We start from the raw sequence: 22,047 nt of genomic DNA, 5'->3' as shown, positions 1-22,047 counted from the left end.
AAAGAGTTAAGAAAGGGTCAGATTAGACTGTTTAGTGGCCTAACGCACTATTCAGTTGATTCGCATAGTTCCTATGGAGGAGCAATTCGTGTACATTTCCTATAATTCTAGTGTCATTATCTATAAAATGAGGAAGCTGGACTAAGTGCTTTCTAAGACTCCCTCCAGTTTGCAGATTCTATAATTATTAGTTTCCACTAGATGTAAATTGTCATTTAAAACTTCCTTTTGAAGTTTAACATACATCCAGAAAAGGGCAGAGATCATTGGTGTTCAGCTTGTATCATATATCTTCCTAATTGTGGGATTTATTTACTCATGTGGTATTTTGATTCTTTGATACCTGTTGCCTTCAGTTATACTACACATTTCATAAAGACAGGTACACATTTCATAAAGACAGGTACACATTTCGTAAAGACAGGTTCACATTTCTGAACACATAGTGTTTGTTAAATTAGTGAGTGTATAAAAGAATCTAAGTTAAGTTAGGATCATAGTTGAGGAGCCTTTGCAGGTGGAAATACTAGAAAGACCTAGTTAATTTCACTTGCTCACCAAGAATCCTCCATAGGTTCCTGGGGTTAGTTACCCAGAGTAAACAATGACTAAGGTCTTAGGGCAAAAGTAGAAGGCAAAGGTCTTTGCCCCTGGGAGTTAGGGCTGGAACCATGGCTTGCACAGACCCATCACAGGCCTACACATGCCTGGTATTATATAGGGCTTGGAACTGCCAAGAGAAACTTACTAGAGACATTGAGCACCTGTTTCCTATAGTATAGGGGATCATCTTACAAGTGGAGTTACTGTTATATGGGTCTGGGACTTAGAGGAAAGATTTCAGGCTGGGAGCATGCTTGACAGTCATCTGCATGTAGATGGTAATTTAAGTCCTATTTATAGAAGTGAGCAGGGAAGTGAATATAAAGATGAACGACTGTGTCCGAGGCTTGAAGCTCAACATTTGAACATTAGGTGGAAGAAGTGAAGCTTTAAGGACAGTTACTTAGGTACTGTTTTGCTTTGGAAGAAAGGGAATAGAGGAGGACAGAGTAAACCAGTACTATTTGAGTCAGATACACATGATATTCTCTGTGGCTTATCTGTCTCATAACAGTAGGTCCTATTATAGTTAATTGTTAGTAGAAGTCTGTTGCCCATTTGGCTTTTGCTATATTGGCTCATTGGTTTATTCAGCATTTATCAACACTAGACAATCAGACATGATTTTTTAAAAATTTTTCCCATGTGATTTACTTTAATCTGGCATACAAAATACACAGAAATAAGATGCTTTGTGTCATTATTCATATCCCTTACTTGATAACAATTTTGTTTATTCTAAATATAGATAAAAGAAATTGTTTAATTGGCTTAGAGAGCCTTTTAACCAAATGTGTTGGTGCACACTTGGCAAAATAACTTGGCAGTTTTCTAAAATGTAGGAGCACTGTGGTAGCTAGCTATCTTGCCTATCGTTAAATAGCAGTTTATCTCATAGAAGCTTAGGGAGCCATTCTGTTAAGAAATAGGTCTGCCTCAGTATTGTAATCTCAGCTGAATTTACTTTCCTTTTCTTTGCAAAGAAATTTTTATTTCAATAGGATATATATATTTTTTAAAATTGTTTTTTCTTACTACTTAGTTCTTCCCTAAGTTATAATCCTCTGGCCGTGCTGATCTCTCCAAATCGACTACATGTAAAGTAACAGAAATATGACTACAGATGGGAAAAAGTAGAGTAGCTGAATTTTCAAGGTACAGAAATCCTGTTACCATGCAAATGTCTTTTCTTATTCTTTTGGATTTTTTTCTTTCTAATATATATGTATATCAAACAAAGAATAGGGTAAGGATAAAATAGAATTGTTAATATAAATTCATTTTTGCATGTAGTTTTCCATTTGCTTCATTCACTAAGGATTTATCGAAATTCTGCTGTTCATATAGCACCATGCTAGGGAGGTAATAGTGTGGTTGGGGAGCTCAGAAAAAATAAAAGTCCAGATTTCTTGTTTGTAGGGCTACAGTCTATTTGGAGACTAGCAGGGAAAATAGGGAATCAAGCAGATAAAAGAGAAAATATTTCTCTTTCAGCATTGATCTCCAGAGCTCCAACGAGATGCCATCTCTCTGGAACTTTATAGAGTATTTCGTACTTTTCTGAAGTCATGTACTAACTTTGCTTATAAAATCACCTTGTTCTATTATAAGCCCCTTAATATACAGACTGTGTTGCAGGCAACATTGTGTCTTTGCACATCTGGCACAAGGTACAGATTTTGCATAGGTGATGGTGTGGAAATTGAAATCTAAGAATTTCTGTGCCTAAACTTTGTTTAGTGTTGTTTTTATTATATCATCCTGCATAGTATTTGGATGTGTTGGGCTTGAATAGTTTTGGGGGTGGAAGGGAGGAAGGGTATTCTAGGCTGGGGAGAGTAGTCTCAGCGATCCTGAGCTTGGTTTGGACATTAGGTATTACTTGAGAAATGTTACAGACAGCAGAGTTGAGAGCAGAGTTTTTGTGGAGGAGCAGTATAAGAAAAGGTTGCCTGCTTTGGAGTCACTGGGTTGTGAAGAACTTCTTAATATTAAGTTTTTAAAAATTGAAAGTGATACATGTGTTAAAATATCAAGGTATGTGGTCATTAAATAAGTGAATGGCAGGTGAGCCCCAGTCCTTTTCTTTCTTTCTTTTTTTTTTTTTAATTTTTAAAAAAATATTTATTTGACAGAGAGAGACAGCAAGAGAGGGGACACAAGCAGGGGGAGCGGGAGCGGGAGAGGGAGAAGCAGGCTTCCCGCTGAGCAGGGAGCCTGATGTGGGGCTCGATCCCAGGACCCTGGAATCATGACCTGAGCCTAAGGCAGATGCCTAATGACTGAGCCACCTAGGCGCCCCCCAAATCCTTTTCTTTAAGGACCCACTATGATCAATTTTTTTGTCTATCTTTTAATAAGAGGTCGTCTGTATTTATATAAGCAGCATATGCCTTAGCTGAGAAGATGCCAGGGATCAGGAGATGTATCATGGCACATGTAACATTTTCTTGTTGATTAAAATTTAGATTGTTTCTGGTCTTTTGCTATAATCTGTGCTAGAGTGAATATCCTTTTCCATCAGCCTTTACATTTTAAAAATTTTTATTAAAATTATCCATGAACACAGTCAACAAAGTCAATAAAGCAAAGGCAATGAAAACATTCTTTTGCTTCATCTATACTTTAGAGACAGCCTCTTTCATCTCTTAGTTCTTTGAGATTTACATCTACATTTCCAAATGACATGTTTCTATTGCTACTTCTTGAATTTTTCCATTTTAGACATTTATTTATCCACTTTCTAACTTCGTACTCTAAAAGATGGTTTTCTTATTATCTATTAAGTTTCTACTATGGAAGATGACTCAGTTAGAATTTGTAGTACAAAATAAATTTCAGTCATTATTTTGAAGGCCGGGCATCCCTTGTTGTTACCCTTGAGATGTCTTATGCTCTTCTGAATCCTTAAAAAAATTAAAAAAAAATAAAAATATATATACACATACACACATATATATATATGTGTATACATTTATGACATTTTAATTTTATTATTTCTTAATCTCTGGACTCTCTTGGTATCCTGTCTAAGTAGATAGCTTTGATGTTTTGAAGTTTCAGTTTTGCAAGCATGTGAGTATCTCTAAAGGATAAATTCCTGGCAGGGGAAAAGTTGATTTGAAAATAGTGCATTTAAAATTTTGATAAATATTGTCTGGTTGTAATAGAAGTATCTTCTCAGCTAAGCAACCTCTAGGCATTGTCAGAAAGCCTGGCTTTTATGTAGATCATGGCCACCCTCTGTATCTGTGCTTCTGAGCTGTACGTTAACGTTCTTTTGACTTGACATGGTCCCCGCCCAGGCTTGGTTATAACACCCCTGTCCCTGCTCCTTCCCCTGTGCTCGCGGGCACATACTTCTCCATCACTCCTCCAGTGTTGTTCTTTATCTGTTAACAGCAACAAAATATATTCTCGTTCACTAATTAGAATAATCAGTACAGTTGATCTGTTATTCATAGATACTAGATTCATTGCTAATCAAACTGTAGCATCTCATTGCTAGGGGAAGGGTCGGAACCATAGATAAAAGGTTCAGAGTCATCTTTGAAAGGACATTTAAGTTTAGAAACAGAATGAAGGCATTGAGTGTAGAGTACTATGATAGAAAGCCAAAAGTCTGTGGACTGTGTTATGAGGAAAAGCCTACAATGGAGAGACAGGAAAGAAGCACTTAACGAAATGCTAAAATAGGCAGATAAATGTGCTATAAGAAAATTAAGACTCAACAGAAGAAAAGGTTTCAGGGAGAAAGTTGAGGTCTGTTTCCTTCACAGAAGGGGGAGGGAGAATGATGCCTAAAAGTGCTTTTGGGGAACAGGTTCAGCATTGTCGGGAGTTAAAGCTGGGGAGGTAAGGAGATGGAGTGAACACTGTGGAGCCCTCTGCTAGGACCTTCCATCTGTCAGCAAGAGCGGGGGCAGGAGGTAGAGTGAGAGGCAGGATCTAAACAAAGTGCTGTTTTTTAGGGTGGAGGAGAGAATGCCTACTTGTGCATGTTTAGGCAGATGGAAGAAGAAAGGTGGCTATAATGATGAGAATAAACCACTTTAGGAGACAGAAGATAAGGGATCTAGGGAGAGATCGAGCAGCACATTTTAAGAAGGAAGAGTGACTGCAGGAAATCTTTTCCTCTGAGCCTGAAGGGAGGGATAGGATTATGGATGAAGAGGTAGGAATGGGTTCAGGTGGTGAAACACACTGTTGGTCTCCAGTCACATTAATGGAATTTCAGAGCATGGAGGTTGTTTCAAATAGCATTTATTCATTTGTTTACTCACCGAAAATAAAATGTGCTACTTTGGTAGAGAGACAAAGGTGAAGAAACTACCAATTAAATTCATAGAGATCCATTCATATATCTCTCTCTTTTTTTTTCCTTGAGAGCGAGCAGGGGGAGGGGCAGAGGGAGAGAGTGGGGGAGAGAATCCCAAGTTGACTCTGCATTAGACCCAAGGCTGATCTCCATCTCACGACCTTGAGATCGTGACTTGAGCTGAGATCAAGTCCAATGGTTAACTGCCTGAACCACCTAAGCACTCCTGCCTCTCTGTCTTTGTACAGTTGTTATTCATAGCCTGAGATTAGGAGAGGAATGAGCGGGGCCTATCTGGCACTATAGATTGGCATCTGTGAGTGTCTTAAGAGGTCAGTGGAAATAGGGTGGTGATGAAGGGGTGGCCTAGGGAATCCAAGGAGCTAGTGACCTGAATGGTGGTCTTTCTCGAGGTGGAGAGCAAACTGAAGGTGGAGGTTTGGTTGGAGTGATGGAATGAAGAGATACAGGGAATTATTATGATGGGGGAGGTGAAATACCACCACTTCTGAGATCGTAGAGCAGAGCTTGTAATGAAGTAGAATTCAACACACTTGATTAGGAGATAAGAGATGAGGTTTGGTAGATGAGATCATGAACAAAAATTGCAAGAGGAGCATGATCGTTGGAGCAGAGATCATCTTAATTTGCCAGAATCACAAAAGTGGCTGGCACGTCACAAGTCATATTTTTAGCGCTGTGATCTGTGTAGTGTGATAGAAAAATCAGATATTGTGAGTTTTAAAAAAGTAATGGGTTTTATAATGTCAGTGAACACCATTTTTGGTATCTTGAGGATAACATTGTAGGTGTATACTCTGTTTTTAGCATTCTTTCTGAAAGCTCAATTTCACTTTAATGTTCGTATCTATTAAAATGTGCAGCGTGATACTTTTGATCTTTCAAGAAATGTGGAAAACTGTTTTTATTGATATGTGGTAATGTGTACAGAGGTAATTGGATAATAATGGTGTAAATACCTTAAGGTCCTAAGGTTAGTGTAATAAACCAAGCACAAAAAATATACATCCTTTGAGAGCTTTGTTTTTCCTGTTTGCTCTCACTGCATTATGCCCCCTGAAAATAATGACTTGATGTGTTTATTAATAAGTACTGTTACTTTCGGAAGCTTATCAAAGGTAACAGGTATTTTGATGGACAGTAATTGTATTTCTGTCTCTCTTCCCCCAATGCCATGAATCTCATTCAGTCTGCACGATGTCAACCTGAAGATTCCTATTTGCGGTTGATTAAAGTCCGAAACAGTCAACCAACTGTAAACGGAAAGAATGGCTGTATTTTTGACAAGGCATTGATGAAATGTAAATGGCCACTTAACAAAAGCCAGAAACCAATGTATTTATATGGGAAACCATGAATTCTTAGGGTCAGAGTGATCAGATGTCCTGATTTTCCTGGGTCAGCCCTGATCTATACCTGGGTCCCAGTGTCCTATTCAATTATCATGCCCTTTCCCTCTCAGAAATGTTCTCATATAGATAATATATGGTCATTCTCTTTAAGCCTTATTTTGAAATGTATGGTCTGTACTTTGAATCATTAAGTGAAGGTATATCTTGGTAGTTGAAAGAAGCATCCAGTGGCTGGTTTTGCCTGTAGGAGGTATAGAGATACTGGCACAAAGTTGCTTCTGTGATTTCCCAGTATGTGCATTATAAAAAATGTTACACTCTGTACTGAGTTTGGTAGTAGCTATTTGGGTCCAGCAGATGTGTGATGATACAGTATTTAATCGAGTACCAACAGCCTTTCAAATAAATACATCCTTCTGCTTTGAGGAAGAGAAATATGCTAGTGTTAGGCCTTGAATTTATGAAATGTTGGCTGTAAAATGTTTATCTAACAATGACCTAAGTCACTGGATTTATGAAATGTTGGGTGTAAAATGTTTATCTAACAATGACCTAAGTCTTGATTGTTTTCCTTTCTTCAAACAGCACTCATATTCTGAGGGAGCCTGTGTGTTTAGGGGGCTGTGAGCACATCTTCTGTAGGTAAGTAATTATGGTTTGATACTTAGTATAACTATAGTTTTTACTAGGTCATCATCATGTAATCATATTAATAACATTACATTATGTGTATGTAGCTCTCGTAAACTGCAGATCGCTCACTGTACATTCGCTCATTTTGATTCTTATAACTGTCTTCATTTACAAATAAGAGCATCAGAACTCAAAGGGGATGGCTTGTCCAAAGTTGCCAAGCTTACTAAGTACTTGGCAAAGCTTGGGGAGGAAAACCTATTGTGTGTTTGAAGTATGTCTCTTTTTTCCTTCCAGTTACTTTTGAGTCTAGACTTTCCAACTTACAAAAATCTAATCTTGTAGTTATTGGGTTGGTTTTCTAGGGCTGCTGTAACAAAGTATCAAAGACTGGGTGCTTTAGAATGACAGAAGTTTATTGTCTCACAGTTTGGGAGGCTAGAAGTCTGAGAGCAAGGTTATAGGCAGGGCTATGAGGAGGACTCTGTTCTGTGATTGTCTTCTACCTCCTGGTGGAGAATCTTTGTCTTCTGTCAGTCTTTGGCATTCCTTGGCTTGTAGATCTATCACTCTGATTTTCACCTTTATGTTCACACGGCTTCTCTCTTGTGTGCATGTTTGTCCCTGTGTCCAAACTTCCCCTTTCTGTAAGAATGCTAGTTATGTTGGATTAAGCCTCACCTTGATGATCTCATGTTAATTTGATCATCTAGAAAGATCTTGTTTCCAAACAAAATCACATTCTTGGGTACTGGACATTAAGACTTCAACATCTTTTTGGGGGACACAGTTCAAGCCATAACAGTTACTATGAAGTTATATCCATGTTCTAGTAGGAAAGCTCTGGTTTATAGATTAGAATACTAGATTTTCATTTCATTCTTTTTCTTATTTGGAGAAATAAATTCAAGGACCGGATGTCTTAATTTAATTGTGAGACAGGGTTAATATAGCTTCCTTTGAGTAGTTTTTTCATGATTTCAGTTACGACTGTGTGACTATCTGGCATGAGCAACTGTGATGTGAAGTTTAAGCAATATGAAAATAATTTACTGTGTGACTGCCGCGGGCTGGGGATGTGTGGGAAGCAATTACACTTGGGATTGCAATTTTCTTTCTGGAAACGTGGATCTGATATATGGGACATATCCAGCTGGAGGGTGGGATAGGAAATAGTACCTGTTACCTACCTGATAACTCCATTTGGAGGATGACAAGGGATTTCAAACTTGACATGTGCAGAGCATGTCTGTTGGACACTCACCCCTTCCACCGTGTCTGTCTCGGTGATCTTCGTGCCCATAAAGTCTACCACTGATTGCAGAGTTACTCCAGGCAAAAACCACAAGTAATACCCAATTGCTCTTTTCTTCCTTACCACCTTATTAAGTTCTGTCACTTCCATCTCAAAACGTGTCTTGAATCTTGAATTTTTCCTCACTTTTCTCCATATTTACTACTGTTAACACTTTGGTCCAAGCCACTATCCTATTATCTCTCCTCAGATTGTTGTCATAAGTTCATAACTGGTTCCCTTCCCCATTTTCTGCATTCTTATCAGTGGTCTTTTAAAAATATAAATCATATCCATATCATTACCCTCCTTAAAATCCTCCAGTGGCTTCTATTATAGTTAGAATAAAATCCACACTCTTTGCTCTAAAGTTTGGAAGAACCTGTACAGGACCCAATTCCTACCTGCCTCTCTAACTACACTTCCGCTAGCTCACCCTGTTCCAGCCATCTTCTCTTTTTAGTTCATTAAACATACTGAGTTTACAACTGCCCCAGGACTTTGGCACTTGCTATTTCTTCCATCTAGAATGTACTGCTAAATTTTTGTGAGGCTGACTTTTCATCAGTTACATTTTAGCTCGTATGTCACCTTCTCCAAAAGAGCTCCCATGAGCTCTTTTAATCATTTAATCCCCTTATTAAATGATGCCCCATTCCTGTCCTCACTTGCTAGTAAGCAGATTGATTTTGTTCTAGCTGATGGACTCACTGTTTATAATATATCAGTGACAAATCTGCTGGAGCATAACAAACTCCATGAAATTGGTAGGTAGAGTGTGTGTATGTGTGTGTGTGTGTGTTTGTTGAATGTGAGAGAGATCTGTGCCTTTATTGGGTTCTAAAAGGGTCTGTGACTTAAAATGTTCAGTGAAAGATTAAGATAGGCATGAGAACATCTTAAGAGAAGGTCGTCATCTCTATATGACCTGAACACAGGAAAGAATAGATTCAGTGCAATTTTGGTTCATTTTGATTACGTGATGCCAAGAATTAGGGAAACTGTAGTCTTTGCAGATTTGAAGCTGTGTAAAACTGTTGAGCAATGCTATAAATATCCTGCAGTTTTAACCCACTGAGCCACCCAGGCGCCCCGATATCATGCAATTTTAAAAGATGGTTTGATATATACCAATCTAGCTGAAGCATAGAGGTGGGGGTGTGCGGGTTGGAGGGGCACTGATCTTTAGGCATTGACAATGTTGTGGTAGTTTCAAGGTACTTTTCTGCCAATCCCTGATAAAAATAGTCTATGTATTCTTTTTAAGATAGAAATTGTTTAAAACTTAAGGCAGACATAGGCAAACTTTTTGGCTTTGGATCGTTTTACACCCTTAAAAATTGAGGACCCCAAAGCAGTTTTATTTGTATATTTGCTGTGTGAAACCGAGACATTTAAAAAACATATTCAGTTAAAAGTAGCAATAATAAACTCTTTACATAGTTACATAAATAACACTTTTTTAAGGAAAAATAACCATAAACCAAAGAAAAACTAGTGAGAAGAGTGACACTTCTATTTATGCAAATCTCTTTACCGTTTTGCTGTATAGAAGACAGTAGATTCTCATACCTGCTTATGTAATCAACCTGTTGTGATACATTCTTTTGATTGCAGCATGTGAGGAAAATCTTGTATTATACATGTGTGTAACTAGAAAGAGGAAGGATGTTTAAATAGTTTTTTCAGGTAATTGTGGATGTTCTTTGATACTACACCATTATTTGGCAAGTGCTTGTTTCTTTAGATTTGTTACTTTGTGGAATCTAAAAGGATAACGATGAGTTTTTGGTATCTGTTACATTAAATTTCACTTGTTTATCCTGTGCTTTGAATGGGTCTTTTACCCAGCAGGATTTTCTGATGTCATGCTTTGGTCATCTGGAAAATATTGACTTACTGAGTTATACAGATCTACTGAGAAATGACATCTGTCCCCAGAATTCTAGATTTATGTTTACAAAATAATTTGAGAACAGTTGAAAGATGAACATTATAGAATATATAAAATAGACTGATCTGGGTACCAGACTGGTAGTAGGTTAAGTGTCTTACCTAACTGAATCTCATTTTCTTCATCTGTAAATAAGGTAGTGATTCTTAACAAGTGGATTGTAACTGTTAAATTCTTTGTGGAATCAGTTTCCCTTTTTATATGTGGGGTTTTAAGTTAAGAGTTTGTAACTACAAGCAAAGAAACTCTAAGAAGTTCCTTTATTTGCTATAGAAGATTGACATTTCATGATTTCAGGGTTGTAAGATTGAGCCCCGTGAGTGTGGAGTCTGCTTAAGATTCTCTTTCCCGGCATAATGGTACCTATGTCATAGAGTTAACGTGATAATTAAATAAGATAATAAATAGAATACTCTTGGCAAAAAAAAAAAAAAAAAAAAGATTCTCTTTCCCTCTCTGTCTGCCCACAGCAGCCCCTTGCACACACTCTCCAAAAAAAAAAAAAAAAAAGGAGGAAAGAAATTTGACTTTTATTGAGTGCAATCACTCCTAGCTCTATTGTGATTTACAGATTTGTTCTATAACATTTATTGATGTTACTTTGCATCAGAATTATGCCAGAATCTAAGATGCGGAGTAGAAATGCCACAGGCTTTTTCTGGAAGGGGCTTATATTAGAAGAATCCTCTGTGCCTGCAAATGAGTAGGTCCCATGGAAAGGAATGTGGTGTTTGGGGGAGATGTGTCTCCCAGTCTTGCTGGAGTTCCTCTGGTAAGGCTAAGGAGTGCATTTTTAGGTTTTTTATTTCTGAATCCACAGATAAGCTTTGGAGGGGGGATTATGAACCCCACTCCCAATTCTTTTTTTTTTTTTTTTTTTTTTTTTTTTAAACAAGAGTTTATGTATATCTTCAGGCATGCAAAGGATTTGAGATTTAACTACTAGGCACATAACCTGTGGTAATTCAGTTGAGTCTACAGGCTATAAAAGTGTCTGAAAGAACCAGGTATCTTTTCTCAGAAATCACATTAAAGCCTTTAGACACTTGTCGGTAACAAAACAAAAAATACCTTTCCTGGTATCTTTGCAGTAACGTTCCATGAAGCACAGTGTTAAGAGTTAGGATACGAAAGGTTGAGATGCATGGCTGTTATGCATTTGGTAGTAAATGTGTTTATTTATGTCCCTTTCTGTACTCTTACCCTTTAGAAGCTATAGATTTATAGATTTATTTGCATGAAAAATTATGCAGACTAGCGTCTGGCTAATTAAAGCCTCTTAATATTAATTTTCCTAAGGAACTTTAGATTTAGATTGTGTATTAGACTCCTTCAGAAACATTATTTTAAAAAATATTTTATGTTTGCCCATTGCTTGTTAGAACAACTTTTGCTTCATTTACCTCTGTTCAAAGTCTGTTTATGCTTATATTTTGGAATTGAGATTCTGCTGAATGCATTGAGATATATAGACATACATGTTACATATATATATATATTTTTTTTTTTCTTTTAACCTTTTTTAAAGTAATTGTGTAAGTGACTGCATTGGAACCGGATGTCCAGTGTGTTACACCCCAGCCTGGATACAAGACGTGAAGATAAATAGACAATTGGACAGCATGATCCAGCTTTGTAGTAAGCTTCGGAATTTGCTACATGACCATAAGCTTTCAGGTGAGAAATATCACTGGCTCTCTTCCTTAAATAGCTGATGAATTCATATTGATCATATAAAATATATAAACATCTATCAAGAATTCTGATGGCATATTTCAGATTTTAAGATTTACAGTTTACAGTTATTTTGAGAAGTGACAGGTAACTTCGAGATAACTTAGAGAAACCGAGGTCTGGAGAGGTTAAATGATCTTGCCTAATGTCACGTGTGTAGTTAGTACCAGAAGCAGGAGACACAGAGCCCATTTCTTCTGAGTGTTAGTCCAGACACTTTCAGCACCTGCATTGCCTCTTTTTATAGTTATACAACTCTAAGAATTACAGTAATTTCTGGGTAACATATATGGAAATTTGTCTTTAAATTCACTTAAATATACTTTTACATGATAGAATACAACTTTCTATGCATCCCTTTTCCAGACTGAATTAATTAGATGAGCACATTTTGAAAGAGCAAAAATCTAGTATTGATTTTCTTTTCTATTTAAATGGGGGTTAAAGTTTTTCAAATTGTTCTTAGACTTTGTGTATTAACTATGTATCTTCCCATTGTGCTTTCTGCTGAGAACTAATTAGCTGGGGAAAGAAAGTAAAGCATTTTGAGTCTTCATAATTAGATGTTAGAATTACCCTTTTATTGACCAGAGCATGTCATTTTGCTTATGTCTATAGGATAACCTTTTCTTGACTGGCAGGATACTGTGAATGATTGATATTGTTTATATAAAATGGCTGAATTTCTGTTTTTAAATGTTTTGATCTTACATGTTTGACACGATGTGTTATTGTCAGCTACTAAAGGTGAAGTTGATTAGACAAAATAAACAAGACAAATACTTTGAGTCTTATTGACCAGATCTGATCAGATTGACCATATTTTTAAGAAGAATTTAAATTATATAGTCTACCTATGAAAAGTTTTTTTCATCTGATCATCGTATTAGACTCTGTTCTTTCAGGATAAAGTGTGCTATGGTGATAAAGTTTTACTTACTTCTCAGGTGTAATTATACACACACAGAGTTCAAAAAATACTTACCTTTTTGAAAATATAATAGGTGTTGTAAATCCTTTTAAGAGCACAAAGAGGAATAGTTGCATTATTCATCTGTATTTTCCTTTTTACTCAGAGGTAGGGGTGGTAGTGTTTATTTCCTAATTCAAGAAGTTCAGTATATGATCTGCCCCCCCCCCATACAAATACCATTGACTAAAGAGAGTTCATGCATCTTTGGCATGTTGGGGGTGGAGAGGTAGGATTGAACTTTTTTTTTCTTTATTAAGATGTTTTATTTTTAAGTCACTTGCACACCTAGTATGGGGCTCAAACTTACAACTCCAGGATCAAGAGTAAGAATCACTTGCTCCACCAACTGAGTTAGCCAGGTGTCCTGAAACTCTTGATTGAAGTGTACAGCATAAAAAAATGTTCACGTCTGTGTGAAAATGGCTTGCATCAGATTCTTAAAGACGTGTGGTATATTAGAAATGTTGGCCATGCGTTGACATTTGGGGTGCTACTCTCAGAGTTCTGTCAGGATGTTTTGATTTGATTCTTCTCCAGTTGCTGTGTAGTAATATATTAGCTTGCTTGGGCTGTAGTAACAAACTGGGTGGCTTAAAAAATACAAGTTTATTGTCTCACAGTTGTGGAGTCTAGGGATTTTACACTGAGGTGTTGGTACAGTTGGTGCTTTCAAGGTCTGTGAGGGAAGGATATCTGTGAGGGAAGGGCCTCTCTGCTTGGTTTGTTTTTGTGTCCCCGTGGTGTTCTGCTTGTATTTGTTTGTGCCAAATTTCCCCTTTTTATAAGGATATCAGTCATATTGATTTATTAAGTCCCACCCACTCTACTCATTTTTACTAATTATATCAGTAATGACTCTGTTTCCAAAAATAAGGTCACATTGTCAGGTACTAGGAGTAGGTCTTGGATATATGAATTTGTGAGGAACACAGTTTAACCTGTGACAAGTAATGTGACATTTTTTTTAAGTGACATTTTTAATGCTGATAAAAAGGAAATAGGGTAACTCTTGATGGGTAGTGAATTATGGCATAATGGGGTACTGATACGGTACTTTGGAGTGCAGAGAAGAACATGCTAGGGAACTTTTCCAGAAATGTTATTGTGGTTAGTGATGTTTAAATTTTTAGTATGGTATTTATATTTTGTGGACTTGGACTATGAAATGCATCCACATTTCATCATTACTAAAGATATTTAGGAGAATCATTGAGTTTAGAACAAGATTTTGTGTGGGGCCTGAAGCCTTGTAGAATGCTGTCTTTCTCATCTAAAAATAGATGTGGTGGGACGCCTGAGTGGCTCAGTCAGTTAAGTGGCTGCCTTTGGCTGAGGTCATGATCCCATGATCCCGTGATCCCATTCTTCCTCTACCTCTGCCTGCCGCCGCCCTGCTTGTGCTTGCTCTCTCTAAAAAATAAATAAATAAAATCTTAAAAAAAAAAAAAACAAAAAAATAGATGTGGAGTTTGGGGAGGGAATTCAGTGATTAATTTTTCGAAAGCCATTTTGTGTTCATTTTCCTCATTATAGTGAGTAACAACTACTTTTGTCCTTACAGACTTTAGCAGTTCTGGCTTCAGCATTATTATTATTGTTTTTAAGATTTTATTTATTTATTAGAGAGAAAGACAGCAAGAGAGGGGACACAAGCAGAAGAAGGAGGAGAGGGAGAGGCAGGCTCCCCACTGAGCTGGGAGCCTGATGTGGGACTGTATCCCAGGACCTGGGGTCATGACCTGAGCCCAAGGCAGACACTTAACGACTGAGCCATCCAGGCACCCCCAACATTACTTATTTTAAGATGAATTGACATTTCAGTTTGGATAACATATAATCAGAATTTTAGGAGCAGGAAGGTCATCTTGAATCCCTTATTCTGTGGGTGAGGACATCGAGGACTTAGGTTATGCAGGGAGGTCACACTGTAAGTTTCTTGTTTATCATGTAGCTCAAAGCTTTTGTGAAGAGTGTAGGTGTTCATTATATTTGTGGAATTGGGACAAATTGGCAGTGCTAAGGCTTAATTCCTATCCCGAAGACTAAACTTAATTAAAGCAGTTTTAAAACAAATTCTTAGGGTTCAGTTTCAACCATTCATTTTCTAATGGTAACATCCACCTTTGCTCCTTTTACAGAAGATGAGAGTTCTTATTCTAGAGAATAAGCATATTGAAATAAAAATCTCTGTCCAGATCTGCAAATTACATGGTGCAGAGCCTTGTCTGCTTACCAGTTGCGTTGTCATCAGCTTTTCCTCTGAGGGCCTCAAAGCAAACCAGCCTCAAAGGGCATCTGAGTTGGAGAGCGTTGCTCTGTCTTTATGGCGCATTCAGTATTTGCTGTAGTAATTCATGTTAGTTTATGTAGCAAGTACTTGTAAAACTACAGCGGTATAAGGGGTACTACTAGGTGAATAGGTACAACCAGTTGGGGACAAATAATGGTTTCTCCTCTTTATAATGAGGAAATTGGAAATGGCTCTCATAAAATAAAGGTATTAAATTAAGGTCTGGCTTAAAAATAATATCGTTCTGTTAAATGGGTGTTGAGGATGATGAATTAAGCAGGATGGTTGGATATCTCCCACATCTCTCTTTTTTTTAAACCCTGTAGTTCACAATTTACCTTTCAAATGAACCTTGTTCCTTGCATTTACTATAAAATATATAATTACTGTAATTAAGGTGGGTAATTAGGAAGAACTTGTCAGATCATGGACATGGTATATGGTATACTGGAGATAAAGTAGCCTGATTTATAGTAATACTTTTTAAAATCAGCTTCTAAATACTCGAACAGATTTTCCTCGCTTCAGTGTACTTTAAAGAGAAAAGATTGTCACAAATTTTTCTGACAACCATTTATGGATAATTTTACCTTATTCTTTATAACATAATCTGTTTTCTACTAATAGAGTTAAATTTAAAAGTTTATATTTTATAATGCATCCCATCATATTAAATCAGACCTTGCAGGTGCTGGTCAGGCTCTGTGAAGAATGTGTTGGTGGTGATGCAGTTAAAAAAAAAAAAAAAGAAAAAGCACTTTGATTATGCTTTCATTGCATCACAGTTTCCTTTTCTGTTTCCTGGTTTCCGGAGAGATGCTTGTCTTATTGGAGCGAATTACATAGTGTTTCATATATGTTATGACTTTTTTATAATAGATGAAGATGAACATTTGAATAGTAGTGTTGCTGTTGTTTTTTTTTAAAATGGAACTGAATACTTCTTAACTTACAAAATAATTATTCTTCGGTGAAGGCGTTAATGTTGCACAGATGGTAGCAAAGTACTTTTCTTTGATTTTTAATAAGGGACTAGTTTGTCAAAAAGATTTCTCAACTTCTGTTGTGAAACCTATAATAGAGACTAATTTGAAAGGCACACAATGTACATCATTATAATCCTTTGATGTAGATTAATGATAGCTAAATCACATTTTCTAATTGCCTCCTTCTTCTGTGGTTTATTATTAAATTTTAAGAAAAAACTTGGCTAAGCTGCTCCTTAGTAACATGTGTATCTCTGTTCCTTGATGTTTTGTAAGGTTTTCTGAGAAATATTTATATTCAGAGAATAGAATTTTTAAAATGTCATCATTAAGAAATTTACTATGTAGAGGAGGGACCAGCATTTTTCTTCATGGAATGAATATGACAATTTATCGTGCTTCGAAGCATTCACTCATAAAAATTGTTGTCGCTGTTAGTAATAGGATTTACGTTCCAGCAGGAGTGGTGGTTTTGCTTTTTACGGTCTTAACTTAGATATGCTGTGTAAAATCCAGGATTTACAATCACATTTGCTGTTGTGGTCCTTGCTTAGTTAGGACAAGAAGCATAATTTCAAAAGCAAGTCATTTCTGATATAATCTCAAATCTAGAGGAAAGGTTAACATGAAATCTTCCCGAGTGTATGCATTGTTACTAGATGATTAGTCAATTATTGTGTACATATAAATTACATGAACATATGCTCTTCTCATTCACTTCTCAGGGCCAGGTACACCCGACTATGAGATTGTTTTTTTAAATTTTAGATTTAGATTTTTTTTAGTCAGTCGAGTGTGTTGCTGCTACTTAGCAGCCTTAATTTTCCTTTAAGTGCCTTATTCTACATTTTGTAAATTTTATAAGTATTAAAGACCTCAGCATTTGACTTGTGTTTAATTGAAAATGTCATCATCTATCTTTAAAATAAATTTTAGAACATCAAATTTAAGTTTTTACAGACTACCAGAGGATTAACCTTTCAGTCTTTCTAATCCTGAGTCTTAAAAAAGCAATCCTGGTAACATTTCATGTTGACCTGTCTTCTAGATTCGAGATTATATATCACAAATGACTTGTTTTTTTTTTTTTTTAAAGATTTTACTTATTTATTTGACAGAGAGAGAGAAAGAGAGAGAGATCACAAGTAGGCAGAGAGGCAGGGGGAAGCAGGGTCCCCGCTGAGCAGAGAGCCCGATGTGGGGCTTGATCCCAGGACCCTGAGATCATGACCTGAGCTGAAGGCAGTGGCTTAACCCACTGAGCCACCCAGGTGCCCCCAAATGACTTGTTTTTTGAAATATGTGGGTCACCACAGAGAAAAGACCTTGTTAGAAACTAGACCTAAAGTCTCTGTGCGAATGGATACCTCATTCTGATTGTTTTTATTTTCAAGATTCTGACCTGATAACACTTTGTGGATCAGCTGATTTTCAGCTAGGACATAAGAAGGGTGTCCCAGAGTCTGACCTTACTCGGATACACGCTCCTGCTTCCAGCTGGGTCTGTTGGCTCCCTGTTGAGCTACTTGTAATGCTTTCATCTGTCCCAGGAGGAAGAGATGGCTTCTTTGGAGTAGAATGGAGTTCGACTGAATTTCTTTGCTAGGCAGAGTAGAAGGTCTATGAAATTTCTACAGAGTTAAATACGAATTATTTGTTTTTTTATAATCCACTGTTTAAAAATTTTTTCTTGCCTGTTTCTACTTATAAAGATTGGGGTTTTATACTCAAGAAATACGAGGTGGAAGAGGAATAGAAGAATCAATTTTGAACTTTAGAGATTTGAGAGATTGTAATTTACTAATCCTCTGGTGTATTAATAATTTTAAACTGATAAAATAAGTGTTTTGTGTGAATAAAAGACAGAAAAGGAATTAAAAAATAATATTTCATAATGTCCTTTTCCCTTGCTGAGATTTTAAGACTTGAGGATGTTGAGAAAAAATGTGTTCCCAGAAACAAATAAAAAAAATGAAACTAAAATTATGTTTTATCTCTTAAATATTAAAACTTTTCAGGAATAAGCATACTTGACAATTTTCTATAACACCTTTGTAGCATCAGACACATTTATTTCCTACACAGCAGATGTTACCAGTTCTTAGGAGTAAGATGCCATTCGTTTTCTTCTTAAAGTAACTTAGTTTTAGAACTAAGTTCATTAAAATTTTGCCTTAGATTCTGTAATGTAAGAGAAGGCTTATAAAGGGTTTTCTTCATCTTGAATGAAGAGTGACTTCTCAGGAGAAAAACATAATCAGATAGCTTCCTTTTTCTTTTAAGTAGGACGAATAGAACATATTCCAAGTACTCTAGTTGGTCAAAGGAGATTAAGTCTGTGTTAATTTGGAGAATGAGTTATCAGGCAGTAGGAAATTATTTGTCAGGCATTGTTAATCCTGAAAGGTGGTGGTTTTCCAGTTTCACCTGCTGTTCCTGTGCTCGCTCTTCGACTGAAAGAGCCTCTTGGTAATTCAGTTCGTGTGGAGGAGAGGAGAGCTGGATTGGGCGACCGACCTCCCTCTCCTTTCTTTTTAACTTTAATTTCTCATCTTTACATGGAAGAATTGAATGTGTGATTTTCAAGTTTTCTTCTTAAAAATCTAACCTTTCATATAAATACTTGTGAGGGTTTAAGAGCAGATATCAAATAATTTATTCATCAGTATTTTTTGAGCACCGTTGATCGCGCTCAGCACTCTGTGGGGCTGACCTGGGTTGGTTTTACCTGTCTGTGTGCAGTGGGAGGAAAGAATGTTTAGGAAATGTTTTTTAAAGAGAAATGAATGGGCTTAAAGGCAAAAATAAAATAAGACAACTTGAAAGGGGAATCCCTGACAGAATCAGAAAGTAGATCACTATACAACTCACTCACCGACTGTTTCGGAAGCATTGTTAATGGGCAAGATTGGTAGGTCTAAACAAATACAATCCATATAGAGGTTATAATATATATAGTCTGAAGAAAAACTCACTTTGCCTGTATGTTTCCTCTGTTTCATTCTGATGTCGTATGTGTAGGTTTTCTACACATTTAGCCATTCTGTGACACTGACTGGGTCTTCTGCAATTTCTTTCACTCAATTCTGACACTGCCTGCCTGCAGATAATGTCAGAGCCCCAGGTTAAGAGCTCAGTCCCACAAGATTCCCCCCACCCCCCCACTTCAGATGCTGACTCTGTATTGGAGGTTCCCATGACATCCTTGGGTTTGATCGATTTGCTAGAGTGGCTCACTCAAGAAAATGTTTTACTTATTAGATTACTGTTCATTATAAATGGAGATAACTCAAGAGCAGCCAGATAGAAGAGATTTCATGTAGGTCAAGGAGTGTGGGAAGGGGTGTGGAGTTTATATGCCTTCTCTGGGTGTGCCACTCGCTAAGCACCTCCACGTGATCACCAATGTGGAAGTTCTCCAAACCTTTCCTTTTTTTTTTTTTTTTTTTTAAGATTTTATTTTATTTTATTTGACAGACAGAGATCACAAGTAGGCAGAGAGAGAGAGAGGAGGAAGCAGGCTCCCTGCCGAGCAGAGAGCCCGATGCGGGGCTCGATCCCAGGACCCTGGGATCATGACCTGAGCCGAAGGCAGAGGCTTTAATCCACTGAGCCACCCAGGCGCCCCAAACCTTTCCTTTTAAAGAAAGAAAAACCTTCATTACATAGGCACAACTGATTAAACCCATGGCCATTGGTGATTGATTCAACATGTAGCTCTTCTCCCTTTTTAAGGTTGAGGGTGAAACTGCAAGTTGTAACTCTGATCTTGATTGGTTCCCTGGGCAACCAGCCCCCATCCTTAGAGGGACTCCAGAAGTCACCTCATTAACGGGAGCTTAGGTGTGGTTGAAAAAAGCTGTGATGCATAAGAGAAGACACCCATTTCCTCTTTATTACTCTGGAACTACCCTAGGCCCTGGAAATGTGACTAAATATTTAAAACAAAAGATACCCCTATGGATTCTCTAGGAAATTACTAGGGTTTTTGAACCTCTCTACCGGGAGCCATAGATGAAGACCAAATATACTTTCTTACATTACAATATCCACATATAGGGTATACTTGGTGAAAAGTTTTAATGTTTATTTAGTAAAAATAGCTATGGCTTCAAATCCCAGCTCTTTCAGGAACCAAGTTTATAACCTTAAGCAAGTTTTGTTTTCTGTTTGTTTAATTTAGATAAGAAATAAAAGAGAGCATTCTTTTTTACAACCGATTAAGCTATATTAAAGTGTATATAAAAATAGTGTGAAAGTCCTCCTCTACCCTTTTTCCTCAGCTGAAAAGTAGAAAATCCCTTTCTTTTACAGAGGTACTGTTTTCATTGTTTAACTTTCTCCTTTTTCTTTTATGAATTTATGAAAATATTTGGACATAAATGCAGTAGAACTTTTAGAACACAAATGGGATTGTGCTATGTGTAAAAGTATCTTGTAGATCTTTGGGTTGTCCACTGACAAATACAGTGACCACGTAAGATTTTGTAGTCTAAATGCTCCATAGTTAACTGGCTGCTGACTGATGAACACTGACTTTTCCCCCTAATTTATGCTGTTCAAACACTGCTGCAGTTAACATTCTTACACATTTATGTTTGCAGGTGTGTGTGTGGATATTTTCAATATTTGGTAAGAAAGATGACTAGAAGTGAAATTGCTTTGTGAAAGGGTATATACATTTAAAACTTGCAAGTATCTTACTGTATTGCCTTGGAAATTCCTGGATTTGATTTGCTAATGTTTTATTTAGTAGTTTTTCATCTTTGATCATAATTGGCAAAGGCCTCATCATGGATTCCTGCACACACAGTCGGTTGCAATATAGGAAATGAACTCTCGCCTTGGGGAATTGACTTTTCACAGTAAACAGAAATAGGCCTGCTTTTTTTCCCCGCAGGGAGACACTACCACATCCCTCAGGACTGATGTGAACACAGTCCTGAAAAGTAGCCTGGGTGAAGAGCAGCCAGGACCTTGTCTTCTTGCCATACCCTGCAGAAACATACAGGTTTCTCAGGATCCCTGGCAGTTTGTGTCCCGCACATCAGTGCTTCTGTTCGCCTTCAGTGGTGTAAGCCAGGAACATGTGAATCATCTTATCATCTTTGTCACTGCCACTGTCTTGTACTCACTTCATCACCAAATTCTGTAAACTTTATCTCCTGAATACTTTTCATGAAGAGTTTTTTGTTTTTTTTGTTTTTTTCCCTTTTTACCACCTCCCCAGTCTGTTATCTTCTACTTATACTCCTACTTTGGCCTCTTACCCATTGCCTTCTTCCAATCTGTTTTTCTCTCCAGTCAAGGCTGACCTTGTTAAACACAGATGTAGTCATGTCATCCGACTTACATAAAACATTTTATTGGTTTGAGAAACAGCAAGAAAATCCAGTGGCTTGAATGGAGTAGGGAGCGAACAGGAAATGGGATCAGGAAGGTAATGGAAGATCAGGTTGTTTCTGACCTGTTAGATGGCTACTAACATTTTGGCTTTTATTCAGAGTCAAGTGGAAGTCTGGAAGGTTTTAGTGACATGATTTGACCAATTATAAAAGGATCACTGACTGCTGTGTTAAGAATACACTTACGGGGAAGAAAGTAAGTACATAATCAGGGAGATGATTTAGGAGGTTATTATAATAATCTAGTGCAAAATGATGGTGTCTTATACCATGTTAGCAGGAATGGAGGCAGTAAGTGAATTTGGATTTACTTTGTCAGATTTTGGATGTAATTTTCAGGTAGAACTATAGAACTTGCATTTTGCATATAGGATGTGAAAGAGACAGAGGTAAGTTTGATTCTAAAGTGTTTGTCCTGATTGATGATGTGTCATTTCCTGAGATGGGGACAACTATAGGAGGAGCAGGTTTGGGAGGACTGGGA

At 37.1% G+C, this 22,047-nt stretch overlaps 1 protein-coding gene across 1 annotated transcript in view; it reads left to right on the top strand.

Moving 5' to 3' along the window:
• The window catches only part of LOC111141165 (BRCA1 associated RING domain 1), a 78,650-nt gene that overhangs the window by 4,851 nt on the left and 51,752 nt on the right, over nt 1–22,047 (top strand). The window contains exons 2-3 of the mRNA XM_022493534.1: nt 6,880–6,936; nt 11,704–11,852. Of these exons, the coding sequence (XP_022349242.1) occupies nt 6,880–6,936; nt 11,704–11,852 (206 nt within the window). The remainder of the gene's footprint in view (nt 1–6,879; nt 6,937–11,703; nt 11,853–22,047) is intronic.

Source organism: Enhydra lutris, unplaced genomic scaffold (assembly GCF_002288905.1).
Source record: "Enhydra lutris kenyoni isolate GAN:26980312 unplaced genomic scaffold, ASM228890v2 scaffoldscaffold1, whole genome shotgun sequence".
Taxonomy (NCBI): Eukaryota; Metazoa; Chordata; class Mammalia; order Carnivora; family Mustelidae; genus Enhydra; species Enhydra lutris.
Note: the sequence above shows the minus strand (reverse complement) of the source record. Positions and strands in the feature narration are given on the sequence as shown.